The sequence below is a fragment of the Myxocyprinus asiaticus genome, chromosome 33 (genome assembly GCF_019703515.2).
Source record: "Myxocyprinus asiaticus isolate MX2 ecotype Aquarium Trade chromosome 33, UBuf_Myxa_2, whole genome shotgun sequence".
NCBI classification, from domain to species: Eukaryota; Metazoa; Chordata; class Actinopteri; order Cypriniformes; family Catostomidae; genus Myxocyprinus; species Myxocyprinus asiaticus.
This window is the reverse complement of record NC_059376.1, coordinates 13,558,013-13,577,788: the sequence shown is the minus strand read 5'-3', so window position 1 is coordinate 13,577,788 and position 19,776 is coordinate 13,558,013. Positions and strand designations below refer to the sequence as shown.

The window sequence follows — 19,776 nt, the reverse complement described above, 5'->3', positions numbered from 1 at the left end:
TGTGTTTTGGACCCATGGTTCCAGACGGTTATGGTGTCTGCTACAATCTCCTGGATGACCACATCATCTTTGCCTTGACAGCCTTCAATAGTTGAGGAATAGTGAGGAAACCAATGCCACTAAACTGTCCCTGTTTCTAGAGGAGGCACTTGTGGACATGAAGACTCTGCTGGAGCTGGTGTCTAAAACCAGTGAGTGATGCTTCATTAGTGGGAGAAGAAACTCTCACAGAAGGCCTGACAACCATTCAGACTGGAGAGGAAAACTCTTTTAATCACTTGACTCTGGCTTTTTCCCGTTTCAGTGTCATTAACTGATATATAAGCTCATACTGTTATTCCATCTTTAAGCAAAGTGCAATGACTTATAATACCAATATAAGGACTAAAGTGCTTCTACAATAACAATGGATAGACAGAAACGTATATCAAAAGAAATATACGTTTGAAAAGGCCTTTTATACAGTGTGGTCTGATGCCATATCAGTTCAAGAAGTTCCATGTTGTTTTCAGAGATGGTAAATAGTTGTTATGCAAAGCTATATTGGGGTCATACAGACTTTTTATAAATCACTCTGATGACAGCCCTTCAGCTTTATGTGGACTTTTATGATTTGTAGATCAAGTTGTTTATTGATTTTTGTATGTGATTTATGATCTGCTGTAAACTTACAAATAATTGTCAGTTTACACAGACAAACTCATTTTCATTAAAATAAATATACAGAAGCACTTAGATATAAACAGTAACTTGTGCATTTTGTTTTGTTTTTAAATGACAAACAAAGACAGTATTCTTCAGATTTTATCTTTGATATAAAGTTAATAAACCCCAACATTGAAAACATTCTGTGGAGCTACTGGCTAAATAATAACTAGGCTGATTTTTTTACTCTCCAAACATCTTTGAGGCACTTTACAAACTAGAAGCAAGACTACACTGGTTCCTCTTCAGAAGGGTTAATATATGAATACTCTGCTCTGAACATTCCCTTGATTTGCTGATATTCTCCATGGAATTCCACTTCAGCCCTGCTTCCTGAGGAGCTCCACAGGAAGAGCTGAGTCCCTCTGAATACGGTCGTCTTTAAGGCATCCACATCCCTTATCTGGGGAAGCAAAGGAAATCAAATCCCAGTACAAAAGTGATCCCACCGTAAACATTTGTTTAAAGGAAAATTTCACCCAATAGGAAAATTGTGTCATTTTTTTTACTCCCCTTTATTTTGCTCAAAACCATATGATTTAATTTTTTCTGTGGAACACAAATAGAGAAATTTTGAAGAATAATTTATGCAGCTCTTCTATATACAGTAACAGTTCATAGGGACTATGGCTTTCAAGCTCCAAAAAAGGACCATAAAAGTAGTCTGTACAATTTGTGCACTATATTCCATGTCTTTTGAAGCCATATGATAGCTTTTATCTGAGAAAATATAATTTGCGACCGTGTTAAAATGTGAAAAAACATGCAATGGCAATTACTGACATCACTGACACTGAAACACCATTGGTCCTTGCATGTGTTGAATGCAACATGCCAGTTTGAATATGCAATATAGAGAATTAGATTTTAGAGCTGTAGCAGAATGGAAGATTTTCAATGAATAATGTTACATCCCTGGATGTTATTTTTTTTGTTTATTCTTTACATTTTTGTCCAGTTTGTTTCAATACAGCATGGATGTATGTCTTTGGCCTTGTTGCAATTGTGGAGTTTTGTTTTGTTTTGGTCCCTGCTTTGTCGTCTCTCTCCCTCCCTCCCTCGCAGGCTGATCAAAACCAGGTGTCTGCAATAATGACTAATCAGTCCTTTGTTGGGATTGGTTTGTGGGGAGAGGGAAGCAGGATAAAGCCCAGTCAGATCTCCATTGCAATGAAGTATCCCTTCCTTGTTCTAGATGGCTGTGGCAGCATTTCATTTCATTTCATTTCATTTCATTTCATTTCATTTCATTTCATTTCATTTCATGCAGAGCGGGGTTGTAGTTGTTAAATTTGTTGTTACAGGTCACTGTTGTAAGTAACCTGTTACTCTTGTAAATTGATGATCTCGTTCACTTAGACTAACACTTATTTACTTCTTGTAAATAGTAATTAATATACAGAAGTAGTATGGAGGTTGGTGCCATTTGTTTAAACTTGTGTTTTCTCCTGTTTATAGTTAGGGAGATTTCTGTTTGTTTTTCTTTTATTGGTGATTTTTAATTCCCCCTACAGAGATTCTGTTAGTCATTTGCCCCCTCCTGAGTCCTTTGATACTTCCTATTTCTGTTTCTTTAATAAATGTTATTTGATTTTTGAAATAAATTGACTGTTGATTTGAGTGCTGGGATGGGAGAAGTGAATCCAACTTTTTGTTACTCCTTCCCAACCTTAGACTGGGGCAGTTTGTAACAATAACTTAAATTTTTCCTTTTCCTCACACAAAGCTATTGTTTGACTTTCAGAAGACTTGGAATATTATGCATGAGTCTTATGGACTGTAGTTTTATGCTGTTGTTGATCTCTTTTTTTTTTTTGGACCTTGAGAGCTGTGGTCACAATGAAGTGTCATTGTATGGAAAGAGTTTCATGAAAATTCTTGAGTTTTCATTTTGTGTTCCACAGAAAAAACAACATCATACAGGTTTGGAAAAACATGAGGGTGAATAATGACTTTTTTTTTTTTTTTTTGCTTTAAGTTAACAAGATGGATGTACAGTTACTTACCAGTATGTATGTGGACTCTGTATGAGTGGTGTTGTACACAGACAGCGCTCTGATTTGGATCCTCAAAGCAGGTGGAGCGTCAATAAACACGCGACAGCTCTGCGTTTTAGAGAGGGAGGTGGCTGAGCTCTTGATCAGATTCTCAATGAGTCCAAATGGAGAGAACAGCTGAACGTCACACTCTTAAAAGAAGACAGGAGTGATATTGAGTGTCACATCCATTCAGATGATTTCAATTTAATTTGGTTTGCCCATAAATAAAAATTCTCTCATTTACTCATCCTCATCCCAGATGTGTATGATTTTCTTCTGCAGAACACAAATTAAGATTTTTTGAGAAATGTCTCCACTCTATAGGTCCATACAATGTAAGTGAATGGTGACCAGGGACTTTGAAGCTTCAAAAAGCACAAAGGCAGCATAAAAGTAATCCATAAGACTCCAGTGATTAAATCCATATCTTCTGAAGAAATATGACAGGTGTGGGTGAGAAATAGATCAATATTTAAGTCTTTTTTTACTATAAATTCACCTCCCTGCCCAGTAGGTGGTGATATGCATGAAGAATGTGAATTGGCAAAAACAAAAGAAGAACTCTTAGGAGAGAAGAGTGCTTAGTAGGGGAAGACTGTTAGAATGTGGAGATTTAAAGTAAAAAAGACTTAAATATTGATCTGTTTCTCACCCAAATCTATTATGCCACTTCTGAAGACATGGATTAAACTACTGGAGTCGTATGGATTACTTTTATGCTTTTTGAGCTTAAAAGTTTTGGACCCTGTTGACTTGCATTGTATGGACCTACAGAGCTGAAATATATTTCTAAGAATCTTCATTTGTGTTCTGCAGAAGAAAGAAAGTCACACACATCTGGGATGGCATGAGGGTGAGTAAATGATGGGAGAATTTCCAAGAAACTATCCCTTTAATGTACAATAGATCAAATCAACATTTTATTCTCACTTAAAGGAATATTTTACCCCCAAAAAATGACAATTCTTTCATAATTTACTCACCCTCATATCTTTTGAAACATGTAGAACTTTTTTCTTCCATGGAACAAAAATGAGTTATTAGCAAAATGTCCAATCTGCTTTTTTACATGCAATGAAAGTGAATGGAGACCATGGCTTTTAAGCAAGGTTTCATTTACGGCTTTTAAAACTGCTTCAGAATACTTGGAATTTAGTGCATGACTCATGCCCCAGGTCCACATTTACTTTCATTGTATGAGGGAGAAACCCTCGGACATTCTTTAAAACTTGATTTTTGTTCCCAAAAAAGTTACATAATATTAAGTGACAGAATTGTCATTTTTGGTTATATCCTTCCTTAAAAGAATACACATGTTTTGTTTCTTTTGATGACATTTGATAAAAATGTAAAAGTAGTGTTTTGCTGCGTTTGAAATGACTCACCTCCATGGTGGCTTTTTTTGTTCTTTAAGCTCTGATAAAATATCACCACTCCATTGCCAGGGGTCAGACGGCTTTGACGCACCAATAAAACATTGGACCGTGATGTCAGCGTTCTACCAGTCGTCCTCTCACAGAAACGCATCAGGATGAGTCTGTCATACAAAGCAATATTGTCCTCTGGAGGATGCACACACACATAAACACAATTCATCATACTAGTACTGCATCATATTCTTATGTCTGGAGGCAAATTGAGCTACTTACTTTGTTGACAGTTAAGAGTGCTGGATACAATTTTGATTTGAATAACCTCATCAAGAGGCCGACCAATAGCAAATATACACCTCCTCTGAGTGACATTGCGCAAATCGATAGTCCCCGAGTCCTGAAGGAGGAGTTGCCCACAAAAACCTGAACAAGAGCCAGAGTAGACATCTTATTCCATATATATCTATTCATGCAGACAAAATTCATAGCGTTATGACATATTAATAGAAGGGTCACAAATATGATGTATGGTGGTACACCCCAAAAAATAATTTTAATAGTTATGTTTAAATAGTTGTTATTAATAGCTCTTTTGTAGTATTATTTAAGTTGTTTTGTTGCCAATAGTTGTTTTGTGTGATGACACCATTAGGGTGAACTCCCTTTGGTCAGGTTAGACCCTGTGAACTCTACTTCATGTGCAACTGAAGTACAGGTACATAAGCATTTCTGTGGAGAAACAAGTTTATGAAATGATTGCCCTAGAATCGGTTATAATCTTCTTTATTTGGGCTGTGTTATTGTATGATCTAAATTTGAGTCCATTCAACTTAAATTAAGTAGAAACAACTATATTTAAATAGAAAATCTGTCTACTTGCATCTAGTTACCTTAACTTAAATAGTTAAATGCATTCTATATGAACAACAAGTTAAATGAACTTCATTACACAAGTTTTGGAGACGCCAAACTTTTGGAGAGTTTACTCAAACAATTGAGTAAAGTGAACTTAGGGTTTTCAGTGTGTGACAAAATTCCATCAAACTGAATTGTGTATTTTTGGACAAAATTAAATTAATAATACTTAAAACATTTATTATTATTATTATTATTATTTAATTAACATTTTTATTGATTCAAACAAACAGGATAACACAAACAGAGCATACACACACTGAATCAATTTATAAAATGATATGTCCCTTCCTCTGAACACCCCCCCCCCCCCCCCCCAAACACACACACACACAACCAGTGGTCCAACACAAAATGAAAATAACCACACATATATATACAGAAAAGAAAAAAAAACACATTTAAAAGGAAACACTTAAGAATAAATATATATATATATATATAAAACAATCTAATTTAACAAAATTATATCCAAACCAAACTAAATGTCTCTCTCCACAGCCCGTCACCAAGCACTCCCCAAAAACGCCAAAAACCTGCCCCATTTCTTATCATATGCAGCCGAATTGCCCAGCCGTCTATATGACATCTCTTCAAATGACTCTACCTTGCCCAATTCGGTGCACCATTCATAAAAAGAGGGAGCGCCCGTCGACTTCCATCCCCTCACAATTATCTGTCTCCCGATCATCACGCCGGTGAGGACCCACCTCTTTACATACCCATCAGCTATATCCATAACTGCCCCATCGCCCAACACACAAAGTCTGGGACAAAACAGAACCTGAGTGCCCAGGACCTCGGAAACAAAATTCTGGACTCTCAACCAAAACTCCTGAATCCTCGAACAATAAATCTGGCAACGCCAACAGGTGGGTGTGTCTTTTAAACCCAGCCTATACAATCTAGAGGGGATCCAATATAATCGATGCAAAATCTTAAACTGCATCAGACGGACCCTTGCATCTCTAGATGTAGACTTAATGTTTTTTAGAATCCTATTCCACACTCTCTCCACCAATTCAAATCTTTCTCGCACAATCTCTTGAGAGAAGTTGAAGTTCCATCCCCCAGACTCTGAATTAACAGGGAGTAATACACTGATGCCTCATGACCTTTTCCAAAAGAAGAAATCGCCTCTCCTAGAGTATCTGCTGCTATACTACTGTGTATACTACTCCCAAAAATAGTACAGAGCAAGTGGCGTAACTGAAGATACCTAAAAAACTGAGATCTGGGGATCCCAAAATATTGAACCAAATTTTCAAAGGATCTCATCACACCACTCTCATAAAGTTCACCGAGTGTATTAACCCCCCTCGCAATCCACTCTGACCAACAAAAAGGGGACTTATTAATGCATAGTTTGGGGTTTAGCCATAGGCTCGAGGCAACATTTAGATAATTATCTGAGTTAAACACTCTGGACACTTTTGTCCATACTGAGTGCAAATGTGAAATGACGGGGTGTGATTTAACTTCTCTGGTTAGTTTGATGGAAAGGCTTTGCAATGGCAAAATAGGGGCAAGCAGTTCTTGTTCAATGCAGAACCAGGGAGGGGCTCTTTCAGGTGGAAGCGACCAATGAGCCAAATGTCTGAGACCGAATGCATAATAATAAAACAGAATCTTGGGTAGGCCTAGCCCACCTTTGTCCATCGGCCTATGTAACTTACTGAAGTGTAATCTGGGACATTTACCATTCCAAATGAAGGACTTCGCTATGTTATCAAATTGCTTGACATAAGAGAGGGGGACATCTACCGGGAGATATTGTAGCAGGTAGTTAAATTTTGGAATACAGTTCATTTTAATAACATTAACCTTCCCAATCATCGATAAATGTAATGACGCCCACCTGCCCACATCGCTCGAAAATCTTTTTATTAAAGGGTCAAAATTAACACTAACTAATCAGACAAATTTGCTGGGAATAAAATCCCCAAGTACTTAATACCCTGTTTGGGCCATTGGAAGGCGCCCGGGTGGAAAGATGTTACTGGACAGTACGCTGTCAGAGCCAAAGCTTCGGATTTAGACCAATTGACTTTGTATCCAGAGAACTTGGAAAAGGAATTAATAATTCTGTGGAGGCAAGGCATAGATCTAGTAGGTTCAGAGACAAATAATAAAATATCATCTGCGTAAAGCAGAAGCTTATGCGTCATACCTCCCGCCATCACCCCTGGAAAATCATCCTCCTTTCTTATCGCGGCTGCTAATGGTACCAGGGCAAGACAGAACAATAAAGGTGAAAGAGGGCAACCCTGCCAGGTGCCCCTATCCAGAGTAAAATAATCTGAAATTAATACATTTGTTTGTACCACTGCTACAGGGTGTCTATAAAGTAACTTAATCCAACCAATAAATGTACTCCCGAACCCATACATTTCCAAAATCTTAAAAAGATAATCCCATTCTACCATATCAAACGCCTTTTCGGCGTCAAGTGAAATGGCAGTGACCGGAGACTGATCATTCGCCACTGACCACATGATATTGATGAGATGCCTGATGTTATCAGAAGAGCTACGGCCCCGAATAAATCCCACCTGATCTATATGTATAAGAGATATCATAACCTTACTTAATCGGTTAGCCAAAATTTTTGACAATATTTTTACATCTAGTTGGATCAGGGAGATTGGATGGTAACTTTTACACTCACTTGGATCTTTGTCCTTTTTAAGAATCAGACTGATCCGGGCTTGTGTCATGGTAGGAGGAAGCTTTCCTTTCTTTAATGATTCAGTATAATCTTCTAACAAAAGTGGAGCCAGTTCTGTAGCATAAGATCTAAAAAATTCTGCGGCAAAACCATCTGTCCCCAGAACCTTGCCAGTAGGTAGGGACTTAATTACCTCGTCAAGCTCCTCCAAGGTTATCTCAGAATCAAGAGAGTTTTTTTGCTCAATCGTCAGTTTAGGAAGATCTAATGGTTCCACAAAGTTTCTAATATCTTCATCAGTAGACGAAGACGTAGAACTATAGAGATCAAGATAGAATTCTTTAAAAGCATTATTAATATCAATGGCTGAGGTAAAAATTTCACCACCAGCAGATTTCACTGAGGGAATGATAGAAAGAGACTCTCTGCTTTATATATCTAGCCAAAAGCTTCCCTGCTTTGTCCCCTGACTCAAAGTATGACTGTCTTGCCCTGAATAACCAAAACTCCACTTTCCGCGACAAAATAGTATTATATCTATATTTCAATCGGGTCAATTCTCTGAGGCCATCAGATGACAAACGGCGCTTTAGCTCTGCCTCTGCACGTTTAATATTTCCTTCCAACTCCACGAGTTCTTGTGCTTTGGATTTTTTGATGAATGAGGCATACTGTATGATCTGACCCCTAAGAACTGCCTTAAGTGCCTCCTAAGCCACACCCACAGAGGATACCCCATATGAACATTGATTTCAGTCTTTAACATTTGTTGGAAATCAGGATTTTGCAAAAGGGACACATTAAGGCTGCAACTATATGATTTCTTTTTCTCTATATGTGGCATCACCTCTAAACTCACCAGGGCGTGATCCGAGACTAAAATGTTTCCAATTGAGCAATCCACAACAGATGGAATGAGGGATATCAAAAAAAAAAAAAAAAATCTATTCTAGAATAAATCTTATGGACTGATGAAAAAAATTTATAGTCCCTACCAGGTGGGTTCAAAGTCTCCAAATATCTGTAGGACCAAGATTTTTACACATCCTGTGAAGCGTCAATGTTGCTCTAGGGGGTTTACACACTTTTGCTTCACTATGATCAAGGACTGAGTCCATCAAAAGATTAAAGTCTCCTCCCAATATTATATCATGAGGGGTGCCAGCGGTTTGCAGCATCCCTTCAAGATCTATAAAAAGCCCTGATCATCAGTGTTAGGTGCGTAAATATTAGCCAAAATCAAACTTTGCCCCTGAATTTCAGCAAAAACAATAATGACTCTTCCTAATTTATCTTTAGTCTGTTTGAGACATTAGAATTGTAAATGTTTATTTACCAATATAATGACTCCCTTGCTCTTACTTGAGCCAGCACTAAAAAAAACATGTCCACCTCATATCTTCCCAAATTTTTCAGCTTCCTGCGGGGAAAGATGAGTTTCTTGATGAAACACTACATCATATTTCTTATGTTTAAGAAAAGTAATAACCTTCCTTCTTTTTATGGGGTGCCCTAACCCATTCACATTCCATGTGGAGAGAGATAGTACACTAATATTAACATTTGACATTTTGATATAGTAGAAAAAATTAATTGTGTGTCAAAAACAAAATTATACAGACCACATTCCCCATTAGTGAAACAATTAAACCCCGAACAAAACAAACAGAAAAACAAAAACGTGCGCATTAACCCCGCACACGAAAGCACCAACCGGCGACAATCCCTCTAAACTCAAAAGGTCCATGAACGCCCACGACAACTTTGACAAATTTATGAGGCAAAATTACATAACAGAAAATACTTTGTCAAATAAACCCAGCCAATAGGAAGAATGAACACAAAGAATGTGTAGATTCATTCACAGAACTGTCTCAAAGGTGTGATCTTCCACAAAACATATTCCAGCTGATATAAAACTGTTCAGATATGTTCAGTGAGCTGGCTGTTATGAGTTCAACGGATGACGTAATCATTCCAATGTCCCGTAAAAATACTCAACAAAACAAACTACAGCCAGCAGGAGGAATAAGCACAAAGAACAAACAGATTCATCCACAGCTGTTCCAAAGGAGTGTTATTCAATAGAACAAGCTCCAGCTGCTAGGCGGAACCAATGCAAAAAGAAACAAAACCGACATCCCAATTCCCCGGATGGTCGAGTCAATTCACTCGGAGGCCGCATAAAAGTATATACCATGATTTACACAATCCGTCAACTTTATAAAAGACATCCTTTGTGTGAGCATATAGATATTTTGCGGCCATCCGTAGTGTCCACTCTCAAACTGGCCAGAAACTTCAATGCAAAAGTAATCTTTCGTCAATGCAAAAGTTTCTTTAAGAAAAAGTGTTATTCACAAAACAAGCTCCGGCCGCTAGGCGGAGCCAACGCAAAAAGCAAAAAGAAACCAAAATGATGCCCAGCTTCCTCAAGAGTAAGTACAGCGAGTCAACCCACTCATATGAGAAACACCAAATGGTTTACTCAGCCATTGATTCAATAAAAGACATTGCCTGATTGGGACAAGTAAATACTTTGTGACCATCCTTCGTTTCTATTCACAGTTTGGCCGGAAACATCAGAGCAAAAGTAATCTTTCGCCGATGTAAGAGTTTCTTACATTCCTTGAACCGATCGCGTTTCTTTCTTGTTGAACTCGCAAAGACCGGGAATAAGAGAATATTATGGTTCTTCCAAGAAAACTTCCCTTTGCTCCTCGCCTGGCACAACACAAGATCTTTATCAGATGATCTCAGAAATCTGGCAAGAATCGATCGGGGCCTATCTCCCTTAGCAAATCTGTGAGCTGTGACTCTGTGAGCTCGCTCGATTTCCAGCTTATGGCCTGTTATGTCGAGCAGACTCGGGAAAAACTCATCTAGGAATTTCACCATATCTCTGCCCTCCTCATGCTCAGGAATTCCAACAATTTGAAAGTTATTCCTGCGGCTTCTATTCTCAAGATCTTCAAGCTTTTCAAGGAGATGTTCCAAATCAACTTTGGTCGCGGGCAGATTAGTGGTTAATTCCCTCTCCAAAGATTCCAAAAAATGTATTCGTCTCTCAACATCAGTCACTCTTGTAACTAGTTCAGATAATTTTATTTCCATCGCCATAATCGATCGACGTATTACAGCGAGATCCTCCAAGTCAGCAAGAATCTTCATCAACATCACCGACATGTTGGACAACTGACGCTGGATCTCCTCTCTCACCGCGCCATCCAAATCGAGTCCCTGGTCTGTAGGCCTGTCAGGGCTTTAAACCTGAATACGTAAGTGTCTTTTAATGTCTCCAGAGCCCGAGGATTGACTTCTTTACCATGTTTTGATCAAAGAGCAAATGTGTAACTGGGTGTATCAAAATTCACCAGATTATAACATCTAGCAAAGTGCGCAGAGCTCGTCACTCACACGTCTGTTTCTTGCATGGCATCACGTGACCCCCTCTATTATTATTATATTTTAAAGATTATTCAATTTCATTGAATTTTGTTATGAAATTTTAATGCGTAAATCTTAAAATTATTATTTATTTTTTTGTTTTTGAGTATAGACATTGAGGACACATTCCCCCAAATATTCATATTAGTGGTCGTCCGATAGGGATTTTTGGTCCCCCTTATCCTGAATATCTGATGAAACTCTCTTTTTTTCTTTTTTTTTTTATCCCCTTTTCTCCCAATTTTGGAATGCCCAATTCCCACTACTTAGTAGGTCCTCGTGGTGGCGCGGTTACTCACCTCAATCCGGGTGGCGGAGGACAAGTCTCAGTCGCCTCCGCTTCTGAGACCGTCAGTCCACGCATCTTATCACGTGGCTCATTGTGCATGACACCGCAGAGACTCACAGCATGTGAAGGCTCATGCTACTCTCCGCGATCCACGCACAACTTACCACGCGCCCCATCGAGAGCGAGAACCACTTAATCGCAACCACGAGGAGGTTACCCCACATGACTCTACCCTCCCTAGCAACCGTGCCAATTTGTTTGCTTAGGAGACCTGGCTGGAGTCACCCAGCACACCCTGGATTCGAACTCGCGACTCCAGGGGTGGTAGTCAGCGTCAATACTCTCTGAGCTACCCAGACCCCCATCTGATGAAATTCTTGATTTACAGAGATTTATATTAACAACTAAAATACATGTAAAGAGATTGCTATGGACCATATCATGGTAAACAAGATATTTCTCGCTTATTTGAAACAAGTTTCATGTGCTACTCTAAAATTCACAATGCAAAGCACTCTAGGGGTGTTTTAACTCATTAAACAAGTGAAAAGATTAACCAGTCATCACAGAGATAATTAACAGCTCTTAAAGATACATTAACAAAAACAGCCTAACTCTAGTCAAAGAAGGGGTGAAAAATAAGACTAAATTATGACTATTTTGATGCAAGAAACCTTGACTAACATTATAAGTGGACTTCAGGGGAAAAATATGAAATGTTAAAAACAAATGCTATGCTATGGCCCCTTTAGAGTCAACATGAAATGCTGTTTACAACCCATTTAACCAACCTATTCTCATCGAATGAATGTTACTACAACTACATTTTTGCAAACTGACATTTACGTGCCGAATTCTACGATTCGCTGCATTTTACTGGTGAAATGAACAATGGAGCACTACAACATTTGATTCATTTTCACAAAAATCACGAGTACAACGGCTGATTATGACTTTATAAACACTTATTTTTCCCACTACAGGTTAGGTTTAGGTGTTGGTTTAGGTAAGGATGTCTGTTTTTTCACCTCTCATTTTATTTTAGATCACTATTGGTTAGGTTTAGGATAATGTTTTAGGTTAGGGAGGTATGTTTTACTCATTAAAACCTCCATCTAATATTTACCTTACAAATCTTGTGATTACGATAGCATTTCACTCACTTTTGGCGCCCCCCACTGGACATTTCACTGGGAAACTGCAGCCAAATGTGAAATGAAGCATGTAATTTCGTTTTTGCAAAAATGCTGCTATGGTCATGTAATGTTCTCGAGACCAGGCTGTATTTTACTTACATAATTAAATGTATTGTAGAAAATGAAAAATGTAGTGTGGGACTTTTTATCCATCTGGAATTGATTGAATCATGAAAAGTGAGTGTAACCAACACACTTGCCACCTAACTGGTCTGTGGTGGTTCTGTTGGCACGGTCATGGTGCTTGCCATCACTTGTACTGTTGGTGCAGTGCCGGAGAAACTTTTCTTCATCTTGATCCCTCTCACAGGAAAAGGTGTGGTTCTCATAAGCAAACTCGTGGCTCTCCATGTCTGTTCCCCTCCATGGGACTCTGATGTCTGGGTGTAAGTGCTGTTAGAGGTATGGGCTGAGGAACAGTCAGGACTATAGCAGGCCTGGATGGTGATAGGTTTTGGCAAATGGAGGCAAAGCAAAGGACTAACTGGAAAAGGACTGGATGGGCCCCTGCAGGACACAGTCCGAGACTGGATCCCATAACCACATGATACTGAACACTATTAGAGAAGAGAGAGAAACACACATTAGATTGAGAAAAGGAATTGAATGACTGCAACAACGTACAATAATTTTAATATAAATGTACTATAATTTATAAACATATTGGAAATAATTTCTGTGTAGATTATTTATACTTATTTTTTTTTTTACTTTTTATTTAAAAATTTTTCGGAAGAATATGTACCATAAAGTGGTCAAACAGTATAATCATCAAATGAAATTCTGAGGATTAAAATATATGTAGTTTGTAGCATTGATAATGTATGTTGATACATTACCTCACTCCACTCATGCACGTCCCAGTTGAAAGAACACACCTGTGTGAAGCATGGTACTGTGATGGGAGGCTTCTTTTGAGACTCACACCTTTTCTCCTCCACCACTCTCTCTGCACCTCCTTGATACTGAACACACTTGACAATCCTCACAGCTACACCCATCCCGCAAGACACTGAACACCAGCCCTGATCACCCACCTGCCATCTGCAGAGCAACACCAAGAATTAACAGGACACATAATAAGTTAACATTTAATTTCAGTGTAACAGTGACGTAGCAGGACGATTCTTTAATTAGGGGAACTTTTCTGTTTTTAAAGAAAATATGCTTCATAAAAAAATCAATCCAGTTTTAAAATATAGGTTCACTCCAGAAAAATCCTTTTCTTATTTAGTATTTTTCTCTTGTTTTCCAGTGAAAATATATATTCTTAAAACATATAAATATATCTTGAAAGATATATTTACTTGACAAGCAACATGGAGTAAGATTACATGTTGTTTTCAGAGAAATCTGACAAAATTTAGTATACTTTAAGCTTAAAAAAAATAAAAAATAAAAATAACAGCAATGGAGTAAGAAAAATAAACTTGTTTTCCCTGTGAAATTATTATTAATTATTATTCTTACCCCATTGGCAAATATTTTTTTCTTGTTTTAAACAGAAAACTCACTAAATATAGTTAGATTTCTTTGAAAACCTGACAAAATATTGGGGGGGGGGGTTCCTGGAAAAAAATATTAATAAATAAAAATTTTTTTGCAGTGTTATAATAAATTTTACTTCTTTTTATTGAGTATATTTTTCCTAATTTTAAGAGTGTTGCCTTTTTTTGCATTCTTAGAATGTTTTTTTTTGTTTTTTGTTTGTTTTTTGTGCCCTATAAAGACTTTTTAAATGTCCCTCCTGTAATAAATGTATTAAAAAGTGTTAAAATCAGGAAAGAACTAAATAATTAAAAATATATTTTCAATTCCTTTTATATTAATGTGAACAATTTATTTTATTTATTTTTTATATTAAAAAAAGAATCACTGTCACCAATACTGTCAATACGCTAAGAGTTTTTTCCAAAACGTTTCTGTGATGGAAATGATATAAGTGCAGGGTGCAGGACAACAGAGTGCTAGTTTGAATATCTGAAATATCTCAGATTTTTACATCATAATCTGAGAGTGGATTTATGTTATTAACAAATCGGTTAGTATTTGAGAATTTACTTTAGAAAAAAATCACATTTCTTTTTATTTTTATAAATTCAGTTAACTGCTAAATTAATTTTATTGTTAGCAAGTCCAAGGCTTATCCAGCTTTTTTCCCCAAAATGTGAGAAGTACTTTCACACGCAATATCAAAAATCCACACTACTGTAACAAAACCCACTTGAAAATCCACATCAATCTTAACATTTCACAAGTGCGCAAACTACAATCCCACAAAGCACTGCAAATGACGTAATCAAATTAAACAAATATAAAAGTTTTGACTTTAAGTTGCTGATTCTATGTAAATAAACAATAGTTTTCAATTCCATTGCAAAATAATCAGATATTTGCAAATATACAAGTCTCTCTTGCATTCACAGTGCGTCACGGGGTCGCTGCAGAGCTCTTTTGATGTGCTTTGTTTGTCACGATTTTCTGATTGGTGGATCTTTCTTTGTTGGATTATGGGTAGTGTAGTTCCTAATGATTCTGTTATTAACCATAATTTTTAAGCAATAAAGTTGAAATAACAGACTAGTGGCTTCAACAGAGGCATATATCATATACCATTGATGAAAAGCCTCTGAGCTCATGTCTGGTCTGTCTTAAAAGGTTTAAAGGTATTGTTAAAAATCAATTTGCCTATGGAGAAAATTAATGGGATTTTTTCTTCCAGAACTGTTGCACTATATTGAAGAATCACCCAACACTGGCCGGGCAGACACAGTAAGTTGGAACTGTCAGTCTGCTCAAATGTTCAGTAGAATCGCTTTGTGTATTTATGAGGTATTTTACCTGGCAGGACAGGCTTCAGTATTACACTCCACTACCTCTGCAGGTCTGGGTAAAGACTGACAGGCACTGTCTCGGACTACCATTTCCAGGTTCCCCTCTCCTCTTTTTACCATCTGGGAGCAGAACAGCACTCTTCTCACTACACCTCCCCCACAAGACACACTGCACTGTCCCTGTATGTAGCGCCACCTAATGTATACAAACACCATGCACATCATGCGTAAATATATGCAGTGTCTATGTCATCTTTCTGTCTAAAGTAGAGCTAGTTTAAGCACTGTTCGCTTACGTCACGGGACACTGTGATTGGCTACAGGGCTGGGTGTATGGCTCTGGTTTACTGGTACTGTCACAAAGGAACTCTGGGACATCTAGACGTGATTGGTGATCCACACAGGAGAACCATACCTGCTGAGATCCTGCATAGAAGCAGACGTAAGCACAATTATGCACACACACGATTAGAAAGGAAGTGTTTATTTAGGTATGTATAGCTTGCTGTAACAGAAAGCATTCAGTTGCTCATTTACCTTTCCCACAGGTCTTCGAGCATTGGCCAATCACAGGGCTCCAAACATAAACCGGCACCATTCTGGACCGGGTCATTAAAATACGGGAATCTGTATGGGTTAGCTGGGCCTTGACAAGACATATAGATAACACATTACTGGAAACATCTAGATAATATTATGTAAACATTTATGTATATAGCATTGTTATTTTTCACAACAATTAGTCCTCTAATTTGATAGGACAAGTGGCATTCAAATAGTGCTATTATTTATAACAGAAGTGAGATATGTCATTGTTTGAATCACTCCACACTATCACAGATTATATCCATTTAAAAATCCACATGGATCAAGGACATGATCAGATCATTATTCCAGGACTAGAGCAAATGTTTTAATTCTACTACTTTCAGTGCTAAATTTATTTTTATATTACCTCTTTTTGGGTATCCCAGCCAACAGGACAAACATCGACCACACAGGGAACATGTTCTGAGGGTTTGGGTTCAGAACAAAGGCTGTGATCAACCTCAGAATCAGATCCATGACGGGACTGGACACACAACACTGTTCTCTTTGCCTCCCCAGGCCCACAAACAGCCGAGCACTCACCAGCCTCTGACACCTGCCATCTACAACACTCACACACATATATACTTATTTGAATATACACACACAACAGCAAACATGCAGACAGTCTCCATGTAGACTGTCCAAGCCATATAGCTTCAGTGAGAAAAAGATTTACGTTCAATGAACAGACTGTTCAGCCTGACTGTTCTGATTTCTGATTTTACTGTAATTAATTGTCATATTAGTGTATGAGTATTGCGGTGCCGTGTCGCATCCTGTGTGGACAGACAAATTGCCTATCGCTGTAATCTTATAGCGTCTGGTTAGGACACGGTGGAACTTCAGCAGACTTGGAAAATAGAGCACAAGTCGTATGGCCTACTTTTATGATATGTTTAAAATGTAATAATCTAATTTAATATGATTCAGTTAATACTCACACACTTCTGCACTTTACCTGGCAGGACAGATTTGGGGGTTGCAGGTCTCAGCAGTTGAGGGTTTAGAGTCAAGTGTACACTCTATGTCAGGCAGCTCCACTTTTACAGTACCCTGCTTCTGAACACAGGTTACAGAGCGCACTCGCTCTCCCACATCACAGGGAGCGCTGCAGGGTCCAAACTCACCTAACTCCCAGCTGTAAAACATTTTACAAATGAAATAACTGCCATATAATGAGTAGTTTTAAAAGGCCCTGACCCAACTGGTGCCCTCAACATGCACTCAGCCCTTGAGGTAGTCCTTCAAGTAGACACTTTAGTGACACTCCGTTCAGTGAATTCTGCAGTGTAGGCTTCAGGAAAAGACACAGACACTAAAGCTGTGTCCCAAATAAGGCACCCTACACTGTGCACTTACACAATACACAATGCACTCAGCCATGTATTGTATTCATTTTCAAAGTGTTGTATCCTCCCAAATGAAACACTATTTACAAACATTTTGCCAGACCAGCATCGCAGCCAGGTAAGTTCGCCCTTCCACTATGTAAGGCAAGCCGCGAGTGCTTTGTTTTGACGGTTGAAGAAGTACATCCACCAGGTATTCGTAGTACACTTCATTTTGTTGCATTTTCAGTGTTAACATACCACTTGCACTGCTTATACTACAAAATGGTGTAGAAAATGTGCTGTTTGGGGCGTACCTTAAACGCTCTTGTATACTTTGTTTTTTCACATGCCTTATCGTGTTGCACGTTGTCAAGCACTCAGTTATTTAAAGTATATAATTTGACCACGAGCGAATACAAACTTGCCTTTACAAACTGTTTGACGTATGCGACTATGACTGCTTTGTGTTATGGCTGCTTTGTGTTACTATTTTGAGACATTGTGTGAAAGGTACCTGGGTGGGCAGTCTGAAAGGAAGCAGGGCTGTAGCAGATCTGGTGTTGGAGGGGATGAACTACAGAGCTCATCTTCCAGGCGCTTGTGTGTGCTCACATCCACACAGTACTGACTGATTCTCTGGACTCCTACCAAATAATAATTTGGAAGAGTCATTTGCACTATGTCTATATATATATAAATCCAACATGATCACACAGTATCTGTTTACCGCTTAACGAGTACCAAATAACTGACAAGCGCCATCCCCCATCAGACATTTGTGCATCAATTCAAATATGTTTACCATTTCCCTGTGGCTCTACATTTGCACGAATAGCCTGGAAACCAGGAAGTAATTGCATTGCATTCACAATGATGAGCACAATTCAAAAGTTGCATTTTTGCTCTAAAACTACATTTTTACTCCATTGATGGTTACGTTTTTGGTTGGGATTTGGGCAAGGAGGTAAAGTTAATAAAATATACATTCGTATTGACTGTATTACATCATTTACAACTAAAATTACAACTTGATTTTGGTGCCACTCTGTGGGCATTTCACTTCAACAATACATCCAGCTTTGGCCACTGGGGGCAGCGGTTAGAATTTTGGTAAGCACAGACCGATTTCAGCAGCCGAACCTTTGGAGTCTTATTGCTAAATGGTACTCACTTTTGAATTCATTGACAAACAAGGCTAACTGTATATGCATATAAGATCATGAATAATCAAAAAAAGTTTTTTTATGGAACAATTTATGGTTAGTTTGGAGAGGATTCATCATAGTGTCAAAAACTCCTGCATGCAGACAGTTTACACTTATTGGAAGTTAAAAAGGAATTGCGTGCAGAAAATGGCATACATGCAGTTTTATCAATGTTTTTTTTTGTGTGTGTATCCATGTGCTCTAGTTATGAGCTAGTCAGTTAGTAACAATACAAAGTGTAACTGCTCAATTGTTACCTGTGCCACAGGTGACTGAGCAGGGGGACATGACAGTGGACCATTTACCCTTAGCAACCCCCTCCACAGACACAGTATGAGGAGAGTAGTACTGGTATGAAATGTCTGGGCTGGTGAGGTCTCCATACTCTGTGCCATATTTCCGGTATACCTAAAAAAAAAAAAAAAAAAAAAAAGGTTAATGCTTTTGCAACTAGTAACAATTAATTATTATTGAACACTGACATCCGGGGAAAAAAATTCCACAGTCAAGGAACACATGAAGGGTCTCTGCACACCTGTATGTGGATTTTGTCTGTGACTGGTCCAGAGATACTGAGCTCTTCAGTGAGAGGCAGGTGGTCAGGTGCAAGGTAGAGGTGATAGGTGATGAAGCTCCTCTCCAAAGGTGAGGGGTATGTGATGTTTAACGCTGGGCTTTCATCTCCAGCTACCACATACTTGTCGTTTAATAACACAGCTGCAAAGAAAAAGATGGAAATGAGTCATATTTAACTCATAAACTCTGATGCATTTTTGGGCAGCCGCCTGCAATTTTTCACAAATTTAAAAGCTCACCATTCACACACACTGTGGGCTAAATGCAGAAAAAAAAAAAACATCAGAACCCCCACCCCCCAAAAAAAAGACTCAAATTATTCATAAATAATATTGTATGTGTTTATAATCTTATGATAAACAGATTTTTGTTCTTTTTTTTTCAGATTTATAAGCATGTAATTCTGGTTCAGTTCACTCTGTGTCAACTTGAAAAGTCTTATTTTGTTCCACTAGATGGCAGCAAGTACTAGAACAAAATATTTTTTTCTCTATCACAGTCCATCACAATATACAGATCTGAAATGTAGGTGGCGCTCTAACACATTTTAGCCCTCACAGATTTGCTCATCCATAGACATTCAGTCTATTTGTCAGTTTATGCACCA

General features: G+C 38.1%; 1 protein-coding gene across 3 annotated transcripts in view; it reads right to left on the bottom strand.

Moving 5' to 3' along the window:
* Positions 1 to 593: 593 nt before the first annotated feature.
* The window catches only part of LOC127424297 (A disintegrin and metalloproteinase with thrombospondin motifs 13-like), a 34,868-nt gene continuing 15,685 nt past the window's right edge, over positions 594 to 19,776 (bottom strand). For 2 of the 3 annotated variants that reach the window (XM_051669336.1, XM_051669338.1), the window contains 14 exons: positions 19,129 to 19,310; positions 18,851 to 19,001; positions 17,903 to 18,032; positions 17,016 to 17,195; positions 16,422 to 16,617; positions 16,004 to 16,112; positions 15,763 to 15,892; positions 15,474 to 15,662; positions 13,472 to 13,676; positions 12,841 to 13,189; positions 4,394 to 4,540; positions 4,130 to 4,306; positions 2,712 to 2,893; positions 594 to 1,108 (listed from right to left, as the gene is read on the bottom strand). In XM_051669336.1, coding sequence (XP_051525296.1) covers positions 935 to 1,108; positions 2,712 to 2,893; positions 4,130 to 4,306; positions 4,394 to 4,540; positions 12,841 to 13,189; positions 13,472 to 13,676; positions 15,474 to 15,662; positions 15,763 to 15,892; positions 16,004 to 16,112; positions 16,422 to 16,617; positions 17,016 to 17,195; positions 17,903 to 18,032; positions 18,851 to 19,001; positions 19,129 to 19,310 — 2,501 coding nt within the window. In that variant the 3' untranslated portion in view covers positions 594 to 934. Of the gene's footprint in view, positions 1,109 to 2,711; positions 2,894 to 4,129; positions 4,307 to 4,393; positions 4,541 to 12,832; positions 13,190 to 13,471; positions 13,677 to 15,473; positions 15,663 to 15,762; positions 15,893 to 16,003; positions 16,113 to 16,421; positions 16,618 to 17,015; positions 17,196 to 17,902; positions 18,033 to 18,850; positions 19,002 to 19,128; positions 19,311 to 19,776 lie in introns of those variants that run through there. The other variant, XM_051669337.1, reaches the window with a different exon arrangement.